This window comes from Chlamydotis macqueenii, chromosome Z (genome assembly GCF_036417535.1).
Source record: "Chlamydotis macqueenii isolate bChlMac1 chromosome Z, bChlMac1.mat, whole genome shotgun sequence".
Classification (NCBI taxonomy): Eukaryota; Metazoa; Chordata; class Aves; order Otidiformes; family Otididae; genus Chlamydotis; species Chlamydotis macqueenii.
The window spans coordinates 23349049-23362519 of record NC_141593.1 but is presented as its reverse complement, the minus strand read 5'-3'; the positions used below and the strand labels follow the sequence as shown (position 1 = coordinate 23362519).

The 13471-nt window shown below is 42.9% G+C and overlaps 1 protein-coding gene across 2 annotated transcripts in view; it reads right to left on the bottom strand.

Annotated features, from left to right (window-relative positions):
- Positions 1–13471, bottom strand: part of SERINC5 (serine incorporator 5) — a 44338-nt gene that overhangs the window by 14430 nt on the left and 16437 nt on the right. For both annotated transcript variants that reach the window (XM_086771468.1, XM_086771467.1), the window contains exons 3-7: positions 9141–9319; positions 8719–8801; positions 5711–5804; positions 3904–4115; positions 2974–3069 (exon numbers count right to left, since the gene is read on the bottom strand). In XM_086771468.1, coding sequence (XP_086627594.1) covers positions 2974–3069; positions 3904–4115; positions 5711–5804; positions 8719–8801; positions 9141–9319 — 664 coding nt within the window. The remainder of the gene's footprint in view (positions 1–2973; positions 3070–3903; positions 4116–5710; positions 5805–8718; positions 8802–9140; positions 9320–13471) is intronic.

Genomic DNA, 13471 nt, shown 5'->3' with positions numbered 1-13471 from the left:
ACAGCAGGGGTGTCTTGAGGACAACTATGAAATTCATACTTGCTGAAAAAAAGTGGTGTGTAGCTGCCCTGTTCTCAGATTGATATACAAAAGACCAGAGAAAAGGAGATACACGAGTTAAAGGTAAAATTTTACCTTGACATCTAAGCAAATGCTACTTTTAGGTCCCAGGCAAGACTTTTATCTTAACATCTATGCAAATACTACTTCTGGGTCCCTGAAATGAAACCAATTCAGTTCCAAGATGCATATCTGGCTTTTTGGTGTCTGCTTGGGGTCGAAGCAAAGTAGAGCAGTAGCCTGTAGCATCACTCCAAAGGCAGAGATTACAGCTGCACCTTATCTCAAATCAAGAGCTTTTTGAGACAATGCTGCTTCAGGCAAACTGTGTTCCCATCTCCTCTTTCCTTCCGGCAGCCACTCTGCATCCCCACTGGGACAGCACAACTGTTTGTAGGGGCAGAGGGCAAAATGTACGAAAGGCTACATTCAGGTTAAAAATAAACTCAAAGTCAGCCCGTGACCTGTGTGGCCCTGGCCCTGCAGGGCTGCACAATCAGCTTTACTGGCACACAGCAGGGACAGCACGAAGGTGGGAACAAAAGAAGGGATGACAACCCTTTATAGAGTCATAGAATCGTTTAGGTTGGAAAAGACCCTTAACATCATTGAGTCCAACCATTAACCTGACACTTTCAAATCCACCACTAAACCACTACACGAATTCTAAATACCTCCAGGGATGCCGACTCAACCACTTCCCCGGGCAGCCCGTTCCAATGCTGCACAACCCTTTTGCTGAAGACATTTTTCCTAATATCCAATCATTGGCATAACTTGAGGCCATTTCCTCTCATCCTATCATTAGTTACTTGGGAGAAGAGACCAACACCCGCCTCCCTACAACCTCCTTTCAGAGAGTTGTAGAGAGCAATAAGGTCTCCTCTCGGCCTCCTTTTCTCCTGACTAAACAACCCCGGTTTCCTCAGCTGCTCCTCATAAGACTTGTGCTCCAGACCCCTCACCAGCTTCGTTGCCCTTCTCTGGACACACAAGAACCTTGACCAGAGAAGTGTCCATCAGGGACACACCTGCAGCAAGGCAGATCCACGCTTTGGTAGGCCTTTTAGCTAAGTCTGGCACCAATAATGTAATACATGCTGTGATACACATATATTCAACAGACATTATCTTTTGTTTGTCCACTCCTTCTAAAGACATTGGCAACTCTGCTTTTTGGGTGTGGCAAATAAATACTTGCAGCTTGCATTTTCCTCACACCTGGTTTGCAAAGTGGCAACGTGCAAAATGGCCAATTCGAAAGTCCCTCCTTGAGGAATGGGTCAACATTAGGTAAGTTCACAGTAAATCTGAGTGACTGACATGGGACACCTTAGTAATAGCCAGCATCCCATACATCCTCCAGCACATGCCACTGCAAAAGCTGCACAGGCCAGTATGAGAGTCCTTATCATACAGAGAAGGGAGAAAGGAGCATCTTTGATACCAGACGACAACCAAGAGAATTCTCTGGCCTGGGAAAATAAGGAGGAACATCTCATTCAGAAGGTCTGAGAGAGTGTGCTTGATGCACACTGACAAATCCAGTAATCACACTTGCAATACATACAAGAAGAATCAGAGCATTCACTTAACTGCTGAAGGATTTGACTGTCAAATGCATGAAATAACCTGAGACCAATGATTTAGTACTATACATCACTTTCTCCCTCATTCCTCCCTCCTTTTCTTTTACACTGTGTCAAGTCTTATGAGGCAATTCAGATGCCTTCTAAATTAACTTCTATATTAATTAAAAAACACTGCTTAAGCTCCATAAGCAAATCTTCAATCTAAATACCGTCTGCTGTTCCTTCTTAACTCTAGAACACATTTGTGTATGTGTCCCTGTGCCTACACAAGCGTGACAGAGAGAGATTCTTTCCCCCATCGCTTCCCTTTCTTCTTGGGAGGCATCTGTAAAAACTTCTCCTTCCTGCCAATGGACTTATTTTCCTCTAGTTATAGTTGTTTCAACTATTCAATACTAGAAGTTGAGCAATATTAAAGAAGGGGTTTTTAGCATTACTGATTTGAACCAGAAAAGTCTTCTGTAAGTGAAAAGAACGCTCCCTGTCCAAAGAGATGAATCTGATGGGTATGTGGGAAAAGGAAACAGTTTGAGTTGTGCTTGAAAAGTCTTGCTGCTTTTTTGTAACATAAAGAACTTAAAACCCTAGGGAGTTCCCTACTTCTCGCTTGCAAAGCCAATGGTTAGAAGGCAAGTGGACTACAGGAACTCCGCTGAAGAACAGCATCATCTTAAACAACTGCAGCATAACTTTGGGTCCTTTCTCAGAATGTTTCCTCTCAAAATGAAAGGTAAATGGTACTCCAAGTTTTTGCTCCATTAGGAGTCCAGAGCTCAGGCTATCTGGCATACCAATTCTAGGAAAAAAGAAGTGATTTTAGTATCCAGTCTGATGGCCAGCACCTACTAACTGGTGGTGGACCTAGTAAACTTTTGGATGGAGCTAATCACCCAGCTTCTTCCAGAGGCATCCAAGAGCCATTTGTTCCAACTGTTTTCCCATCATGTGACCAAACAAGTTACATATTTAGCCACGTCCTATCGTACAAGAACATGCACTTGCCAGATGAAGGACAGGCTACAAGACTCTGGGAAATTCGTCCATAGGGCGCAGGCTGGAATTGCACTGGTGCAACAAATGCAACTAACCCAAGATAAGCTTCCCTAGACCAAAGCATTTAAGGCACACGGAGAGTGCCAACTGCGTGGTCTGTCTGCTGCACTGATTTATTTTTAGTATTTGCAATTTCTTCTACATAGGCTAGAACAGGACAAACCCAGCTCTCCTGTATCCTTGAATCTGTTAATTCAGGTTTGCTAAATTCTTGCTTTTAATACATGACATGTCTAAAATAATTTACATAAAGCATTAGATAACTTACTAGTTTCTGGTGGCTTGCTGGATAGCGCTGAGAAAGTGAGGTACATAACGTAGCAGCTGATAACTCCTGACTGCAACAAACCAGAATGGGGCTGGCCTTTACATGGAAGAGGAAAATAAGTTATTTTTGTAGACATTTTCACAAACTGAAGAAGAATTTCATATCCTCTAGAGAACAGCACACTAGTACCTTTCAGAAGAGAAGAGTATCTTTTATGTTTTACATAAAGCAGTTCCTAAATCTTTGAGGCACTTTAGATACGTTTCCACTGGCAGGTGAAGAGAAAAGAGTCTGTCCTTTAGTTCTGCTGGCTCTTTTAGAAAGGTATTAAGAATTACAATGTACACTAAGGATCACCCATCTGGTCTTGCCCAAAGCATCAGCTTTCCACTTGGCTATTGATAAGCTGCCATGATAGTTTTATTTGCCTGTAAAATCTGTGTTGAAGTCACTCAAATTACTATTTCCAGGTCCAATGTATGGAAGATACTAACAGCACACATAAAATACACTGAAGCATGAAATACTGCTGGTAAGTCTTCCAGACACAAATTTTACAGATGGTAAATCACAGGCAACCAAAAGTAAATGGTAAAACACCAGTGAATGAGTTTGACTGCTATTACACCAACTGCTGCCACTGCAAGAGTTGTGTAGGCTGCACCACACATTACTGGCCATCAGCATGGGAGTCTTCTTTACAGTATGATTGCCTAATGGCACATCCAAAATGTCTGACACCTCTGTAGTTTTAGCAGCTGAGCTGATGACCTGCAACAGCACTTCATAGTGTATATAAAGGGACGGGGCAAGGGCAGCACCAGCTTTGAACTATCATGAGACTTTCTGCCCAGAACACAGCTCATGCCTCCAGGCACACAACTGTGGCAGCACCAGAAACCCAGGAGAAGAAGAGGCTGGCAGACTCACGATTCTGGACACAGGGTGATACAGCCACCAGCGACACAATGAGGCACAGGCCACCGTTAACACCAATCAGGACCTTGTTGTACATGCAACCCTCTGAGCGTGTGTAGAAAAGAGCCATGAGGACTAGGGCTGCCACAGCAACTGAGTACAAGATGAGAGTGACGAGGGCAAGCAAACCGTTCCACATCTGCTTGTGATTTTCACCTGCAGTCCTGGGGAGAGAGAGACAAGCACCTTATCTTTGTCTTCCCTTCCCCCAAAAATATGAAATTTTAATAGCAGAACAGTTCATATCCTCAAACACAAAAGACAGTGCTTACTTTCCTGAAGCATGTGTACACCACTACACCAACACAGGCCCTTGCAAGGCTCCTCCCATGAAACCAAGGGAAACATTCCTCAGTATTAGCATTTCTCATCTGTATTGCCTTACCCAGCTGTTTCTGTAATTATAGTCCACTGTGGACTCCTAGAACTCCCATTCTCTGGGATCAGCCCCATCAGCGCATTTCAGCTCAATATGTCAGGGATTTTCTCAGTGGGAACTCGGAGTGCTCTAGGCTCAGCTAGCGAGCGGGGCTCTTCACACGAGGACAGGAGAGGCACGTTGCTTGTCATGGCCTCTCTTCTGCCCTTTAGCTATCCTGACAGTTTTACTACCCTTTTGCTTAAAAAGCCTCCTCTCCATCTAAGTCTATCCCACCAGGCTCCCTCCGCTAAACTGTGGACCATCTTGTTTTCCTCCTTTCACCTTCCAAACACCTCTTGCAAAGATCACTCTTTTTTTCAGGAGTAGCAACTTTAAAAGTTCTTTTAGCACAAAGGGCTTTTTGGTGCACGGGGGGTTTTTTGTTTTTTGTTCTTGTTGTTTTATTTTGTGGAAATGTGACTTATTTTAAAATAACATCTTATGTAGAGAGTGCTCAAGTTAAATGCTGCTGCTGGAAATCTTTCATCCACAGAAAAGCAGCTACAGTAATTAGCAGTAAAAATATCTGTGATATAAGGAGATATCACCTCTTCCAGGCTGAAAACAGGTATCTCACAAAGCCCAAAGGTCTGCTAAAACACTTTCTTAGTAGTCAGTATGCTAACAAGAACAAGAGAGGGGTGCAAAGGTTTATAGAAGAAGAAAGGAGAGACAGAAAGGGTGGAGATGGAGGCAGGAGTTCCTGCATAAACGTGGGAGGACAATTTAAATATTTTCAATTCATGAGAGGCTAAAGGCTAGGAAAGTAATAGCAAATATGCTTAAACCAGAAAGGAAATCAATACCAAAATGGGGTATATGTGGGTTGATAATGGAATCTTGCATATTTAGATGAAAGCAAAGAAACTGCAGATAAAGCAGCAGTTCTCATGTACAGAAAAAACAAACTGATGTGCACTAAGCTGACACAAAAAAAAAGCAGTATTTACCAGTTTACATCACTGCACACAATTGCACTGTTATATTTTGCAAACCCAGTTTTATTCTCTTCCACCACTCTCTTTCTTAGCAGGTATATTTTAATATAAAATATAAACAAACTTAAAGTAGGAGGTTTTTGCATCACTACTACCTATTGGAAGCTGAGCAATTCAGGTTAAGAATAAATCAGCAGAGTAGAAGTGAGTAAGGAGGAAACATCTCTGCTGGGGAAGGAGAAAGTGGATGAAGCAAAGACAAACAGCTCTAAATATTGCCATTAAAGTGTCTTCTTTCAGAAATTATATCCATGCTACTACTAAATTCTTTGTTATGAGAAATGTAGTGTTCAGGAGTCCACCGGAATTTTAAGCAAATAACTACTTGCCCAACACATACCAATTTTTATTCCATTTGTGTGCGAACTCAACAAGCAGGATGAGCTGAATGGCAATGAAAAGGAAACCTCCTGTTGCTCCTACGTAGCGCCAGGCTGCAATGCAGAGAGGCAGAAAATAGGTCAAACTGCAGTCATCTTTCCCTTGAGATAAAATGGAATTATTCTCTATACAGTGCAGCTGTTACTCTGTTTGAGTATCTCGAGCTCACAGATGCAGCAGGAGACGACAGATTTCAGCTGAGAGGCCAGCTCAGCTTACTCAAGATTAGCTCTCTGTTGAATTCAGCTTGCAACCTGCTACACTTTCAAAATAAGCCTATTAGGACAGTTACTGAGTTTCCCTAACCTAGAGAATTTTTGTGGAGACCATGAGTTACTATATTCAGACAGAAAATACTGAAACCTTTATTTGCAACTGGCAGGAGGGAGGTGGTATGAAGGCAATTCACAGGAATCTAAACCCTGAAATTGCAAGGTACTGGAACCCAATACTAAAAAGGGCAGTTTCTTCCTTTCCAGATTCCAGTAGCACAGAAAAACAAAGGTGGGGCTTATCTATTTACAAATGCTGTCCTGAGCCACTCCCAAAGAGCCAGGAACACTTGGTATTCAATCACTAGTTTTAATTCAGGTTGTTTGACTACTTAGCCATTGACCTACATATACTGTATTTGGGTAACTATTTGTATACTTAGGACAACAGATCTCTTATGTGCAGCATCAGAAGTCTCTGAGGAAATACAGATACTTATTTAAACGTTTAGTTGCATACACAGCTTGTGCTGCTGTACAGTGCATAGCCTATAAATGACACCAGGTCTGCAGCTCATTTCAGTGAACAGCACTGAACTGCATTAGCAAGGTTCAGCCACATCCTACCATTGTGTTTTCCTTTTGAAAAAAGCTTGTGTAAGTGAAGTGGAAGAACAGAACACCTAGGGCACATTACGCTTCGCAGATGATGTAGAGATTTTTTTTTTTTACTGTACCATAAGCTCATTATTTGAAAGCAAGCAAAAATGCCACTTGTCTGGTTTTACTAAACGCATTGTATGCACTTGATAAGCATGCTGTTCAAACAAAATAAAAAACAGAAGAAGGGAGCATGTAAAAAAGTACATAAAAAATAGGCAGGGACCAAGGTATGCATGTGCGTTTGGGAAAGGTAGAGTAGGAAAAAGCAGATCACCAATGGAGTGAGTAATTAAATAGCCAGACTGTCAGGATCTCATACTGCCACAGGAAGGACACTGCGGGATGTTTTATGGATCCATCATTGATAAGGTTAGCAACGCCAGTGTGGATTTAACACTACAGCCCATGCCAACCTAGCGCTTGCATGTAATACTCCTCCTCCATGGCTAACACACACTGCTAAGCATGGGAAGCATGGCAAAAGCTTTCTTTTTTTTTTAAGAAAAAATAAGCAAACTGGGAGAATGCTCCAGTGGGGTGGAAAAAAAAAAAAAAAAGACAGTATAAGCTTCTTGATGGGAGAGGGAAAAAAAAAGGAAAACAGAACCATACAATACCCAAACCATCTGTAACTCTCAAATTCAGGAGCTGACTGGAGGACAGTTTAGCAGGATAGGCAGCATACAGCTTTAGACTGAAAAGTCAAGAGCTAATCTGCAGAAGAAAGCTTGTTATGCTGTATCTCCACGCTAGGTTAGACAGCTGTTGAGAAACAGCACTCTAATCAGCACAGAAAGTTCTGTTTCTCCTTTTCCCCAAGCACTTCATTTCTTGACAACTTTTCACCATGAAAAGGGTCACTTGCAAAGATGTCAGGCAGTCTCACTTGCTCATGAGTACAACACATTGCACCCCTACATCTTTCTGATCCCACCGCTGATTAGAGACCAAGCACAAGCACATACAGCTATCCTGTGACCTTGCAGAGGGAGAAGCCCTTCACGTCTGTGGCATCAAACTGAATCAGGACCAAAGAAGCAGCTAGTAAAAGCAAGCAGATGAATTACACCTATCAGTGGTTTACCGGAAGTGGTTTTTACCTTAGTGTCCCCGAGCACTGTGCTCACAGTAAGTCTGCCCACTCTGTTCTCTTCCCTCATGATACTGCTTCCTTTTCCTCTTTTAAACACTTCAGCTAGAGGATGATCAGTATTGAAAACACAGGTAACCAAGAAAGCCTTAGTGTAAGCAGGCAGCAGACACAATCACTCCTTTGCATTACTGATCCCACCTACTTCCACCTGCCCAGACGCAACACCTTAAGGGCATACAAGTACCTGGCAAACTGAAGAACACAAACTCATCTCTGTATCACCACCATTTTTGCTCCTAGCCCACAAGAGACCAGTGACAAGCCCCGCCAAGAGCTGACATGTAAGTACTGGTTCAGTACCAACGTGGCTGTGCGGTGCCAGGGTGTCTTCCAAAACTGGAAATGCTTCAGGCACGGCATCCTCAGCACAGCACTAGCAACAAGCACCAAGAAGTCTAATTTTACCTTACTGCACTTAGGCCACCAGCCTGAAAGCTAACAGCATCCCAGATTCTCTTGCAGCACTGCAGGTTTCCAGGCAGCTGACACCAGTGCCTGGCAGGTCACCGTGCCCCCTTGAGCACTGGCACCTCTCCACTGCGCAGCACCATTCACGGCTGCTACTGCGCTACGGCAGAGCTACTTGCACAAGCGAAATTAACACACGGATCTGTGTTCTAGAGTAAACAATTTATTGTGCAGCATTACAGCTTCCTGCTTCTTAAAGAATTTCCAAGACAGCACCACAATGGTATTTTTACCTATGCCCCTTGGCTTGCTCTTGGTCCAGAAAAAACATGCTCTTTACTCTACATTCACATGAAGACCACTCAGAGTTCCCCTGAAACACCTTCAAATATTCCTTTTGAACCTGCACTATACTGGCTGTACTTGGAAGAAATATAGCAATATGATTCACGTTGATCAGACCTTTAGGATTTATAACCACTCACAAGGTAGTACACAACAAAGCAGCATAACAAAACAAGAAGGACGTACCATTAAGGAAAGTGTCCTGATCAGGAATGAAGAAGGCTCCTGAGCACATTGCTGCCAGAAGTATAAGTTTAAAGAGCCAAAATCTGGACAAGTGGAGAGAAAAAAAAAGAAAAAATAATCTGGTTGCAATAGGAATTAGAGGTCTTCAACTCAAGTAGAAAAAAGAAATATTTATTCAAATCCCAACAAGAGAAAAAATAGCCTTTGATTACTGATTGCCACTTTTGCTAGTTTTCACATGGCATTATTTCCAACAAAAGCAGTAAAATCAACTTCTGGGGTTTCTGGTTGGTTTTTTTTTTTTTTGGTTTGTTGTTGTTGTTTGTTTGGGGTTTTTTTTTTGCCTAGTACTACACCCAACTGGAAAATAGGCAGCACAAAGTAAAAAGAAGTGGGAATTAAGCAATCAAACAAGTACTCACCCGTTATGAATGTATGCTCGGCAGCTTTTGCTGCTGTTAATTTTGATGGTGAACAAGAAGAACAAAAAGAAGAAACAGGCCATTCCAAAACAGACTTTGTACACTGCAGAGTATCCCACCAACTTCTCGCACATCTCACCCGCCTGAATACTCTTGCACATCTCCTTGTAGAAGGGAATCTGAAAAGCACAACATGTTACAAGCCGTTAGATAGCACGCAGGGCTCCTCGTAACCACGCGTGTCAATGTCTATGCACCACGGACTTTTCACTGGCTTTGTTTAACATCTCTCACTCTTGATACCATTCAGCCTGGATTTAAAGGTTCAAGGCACATAAAGAAATGTAAAACACAAGGGACTGGAGTTTTCCAGAGCCTCCAGTCTCAACTCCTTCCAGATGCTTTGGGGTACTAGTTCACCTACCTTTCCTTCAGCTCTGTTGGCTTAAGCCATCCCTGCCCCTTACTGCTTAACCCCTCACCCTGGGAACCCTCTCCCTTCTTCCCATGCTTTACAGCGAACTACTTTGAGTGCTTCAGTACTCGTGAGCCATATCAGTGGTTTTAGCAGCCAAGGGGGCACGAGTGGGGCTGCAGGGCAGGAAGCTCTGGCTCGTGCTGCCCTGGGTGGAAACACAGACCGAAGCACACCCAAGCAGCATGAGCACACCCCTCCATCCAGCTTCTAAAAGGGAGTTGTGCCAGTTGCCCTAATTTTGTTTTAAACTTACAGAGAGGCAGGAAAATTCCACCTTTCTCTTGACTCACGGAATATTTGCCTTTGAGGCCTCGCTCTCACCACAAGGGGAACACAAACAGCTGCACATTTTGGCTTTCAGTCTCACCAGGCGGACATGATACTGGGTGCTCAAAAAAGCAGGGTTATGTGGCCAGGACCTACTCCTGTGGGGTGCCTTTGCACAGACACCCCACCTCACAGGCAAGGAACCATTCAGCCGTGCAGAAATACAGGCATTTAATTAGGAAACCACCACTCGTTTCAAAGAAAGAAGGGCCTCTCTGTACACTCACAGCCCTTGGCTGAGGCTGGTGAGACCAGTTGAGCAACACACCAAACCCTCTGGAGCTGATCGCTGCTACCTGCAGCAGTAACTGAAGGAGACAGGAGACAATGTGTGCCAGGGCACAACATGCACAAATAAGTCACTCGGGCAAAGGAAATGGGAATCAGACTTCAGAAAGCATCCAGCCAGGCCAGATTTTGCTTAGGTAAAATATACAAAGATTGTGGGCGACATTATCCTTGAACATTTTCAAGAAATTAGCAAAGATAGGAGTCTCCTTCCTTCAGAGGGTAGGTCAGTACACAAAACCAGGACAGGGAAAGAACAAACAGGACCTGAGAGCAAGCGATCAGGCAGCATTCCCAGCTGGGCAGAAAGCCATCTGAGATGCAGGAAACAAGGGATAAACATGTGCACTGCCGGCTTCCAGCCACCAGCCTCTGAAAGCCTGCTTCCCTCAGCAGGGTGTGCAACTCCCCATCCTGTGACAGCAGCCCAAATCAGTCAGGAGCTCAACAACTCTCCCAGTGGTTTCCCAAAAAGAGCAAATATTTTAGCAGCTCACAGCAACACTAGTTGCTGTGCTAAGAGTAGCAAACCCATCTACGGCACCGAGCTGATCCTTGGTGGACTACAGCCAGCCAAGGAGATGAAAAGCAGGTCTCAATGCAGCTGCGTGGTGTTACAAGAATGGATTCAAGCTGGGCGACTCTGAGATGCTCTTTCAGAAGTAACTTGGAGATAAGTAGCGACTGCGCCAGAAACTGGACAGTAAACAAGTAGCTGTGGCTAACTCACATCCAAGAGTTTTTAGAGAACTCCTGAGAAACTGTCTGGAGCATCAGCAACGCTGTTCCCAGGTCTTGAAAGGCAATGAAACATCAGAGTGGGCAAACATGCCAGCATTCAAAACAAGTAAATGGATTAACTGGAATAACTAAGAGACCTATCAATGTCACAGGGGTGCCAGGGCAAGCCAAGGGGCCACAGCAATGCCAGGGAAAGCAACTGGGCTATCAGTTAGTGCTTTCCCATTCTTTGCTTATAATAACCATCAGTCAGCAGAGATTAAAAAGATGCGTAATACTGAACTAATAGTATTTCTGAGAAAATTAGATACTTGTTTGATATAGACGGCAGTACTGACCATGGAGATAGATTCTGTAAGATTTGTACTTCACACTGAGCAGTATTTTGCTTATGGGACTTACAGAACAAAACAAAAAAAAGTACCATGGAACTTGACTAATCAACTAGCTAATTAAAAACAGCTCTGAGTAACTGTAATTGGGCATCTTCTTTGATTACATAGGTTTCTACAGAGATCTTGATGGGATTTTTGACTCTGTATGTTCTTTTCTTCATTCTGTAGTAATTTCCTTACAGATCTGGCTCAGAGAAAATGGATGGATTCACAAGAACAATAGCTCAGTTTGTGCCTAAATAAGCAACAAAGAGCTCAGCCATCATGTAGTATGCACAACGCTATGCGTAATACATGATGGCCACAGGAATAGTCCTGTGGGATTGAACACCCTTTTCAGAGACCTGTGATCCTGAAGGAGCAAAACAAGAATAAAACCAAACTCTCGGGGACCCCAGCAGATTATAAACACAAGCACAATGCTGGAGACAAAAGGGCTGATGTAATGAAAAGGGCATGTTTTTGTGAGAGGATGGTTTACTGCTGGGAACAATTTATCAAGGCTTATGTGACTTCTTCACTGAAAGTTAAAAAAGACTAATTTTTTTTTTTTTTTAATTCTGTATCTCTGAAATATGTTTAGCTGCTGAGCCGCTTGCCCACCTATGTGATTTACCAGACTTGGGTGGTTGATGGGTAGTTTCATCAGCTGCTAAGTTTGATATAGGGAAATATCTACTTTCATACCTTTAAAAGCAATGTAAGCTAAATTCTTTGGTCTCTGAGTAGAGCACAAAACATTCTTGTTGCTGAAACTCAGTATCTGCTCAGATAACGTAAATGCCTCAGGTGCTGTGCAAGCAATGATGTTATCACAGCAAAGTCGGTAATTTTCCAAGTTTCCACTGAAACCCTTTGAGATGATGGCAACGTCTACAGGAACAGGGACAGACTGCCCTGAACCTGCTTTCCCCTCACTGTAAGCTGCTGGCACCTGAAATAAATGCAGCGCAAGAAGCAAGCCAGCATGGCCACACCACATGCAGGCTCCAGCTGGCTGGGGCTTGGCCACCTCTGAGCTTGGGTCTGTCTGCACCCAAACGTGTGAATGCAAGAGTACGGGAAATAGCATCAGAGAGGGACTGGGAAGGAAGAATTGGGAAGAAATGGGCCTAAAGAGCCCAAAGGAGACTGCTTTCATCTAGATGTCATCATCCAACAGAGGCAGAATGAACAGGCAGATGAACTTTGTTATGGAAACTGAGAAAGCATGAAAGAAAATCTGTGTAAGTGGGATGACAAGGGCAAAAACTCAGGTAAAACTGCCTGTCTTGAGCAGCTGGCAAACAAAACCAAGCAGACTAAAACAGAGGCTGTCTTGCATCGATGGCTAACTTCTTATCAGAAATAGGCAATGGACATCTCCACTTAAAAAAATCTTTTTTGGTAGCAAATTTGGATTTTAACATACTAGAATGTAGTTAAGGGCCAAAATATAAAGCTGCTTGGGCAAACAACCTTGAAAACATGCTCTGCCAGAACATGTAACAATCTAGAACTGAAATGCTTTGACACAACTGAACTGTTTTTTTCTGGTATTTGTTTTCCTGAAAACATCTTTCTTATTCTTCCTTTCATTATTTATGTAGGATATGGATATTTTCAGGGTGAAATTTCTAGTTGCGAAACAGTTTTATCATTAAAAATTTAATTTAAAAAAATAAATCAAAATGACAGACCAAAACAATTCTCTACCTTTTCTTCTCTCAGTTATCCTTTGAACACCCGTGAAATGCAAGGTTTTGCTTCAACAGAACATTAGTAAGTAAAGCTGTACCTGTTCTTCAAAAAAAACAGAATAAGCGGGAAAAAAAAAAAACAGAAATCAAGGCATAGAAACACGTTTTTAAATTGGGTCCTTTTCAGTTCATTTGGAACAGAGCCAAGTCTGTAACCATTTTGTGTAACTGCATATTGGTCTTTTCTGTCTTTCTGTCCCCATCACTGAGGCTCTCATGTCTTGACTGATGCTCTACTCCATCTTTTGCTTCCATATACAACCTTGCTCCTCTGAAATCTACATGTGAAAATATTCAAAAATATTTTCAGGGTCAAAACCATCTACTCCTTCCCTACCCCTCCACTGCCTCTTCCCCAGAGAT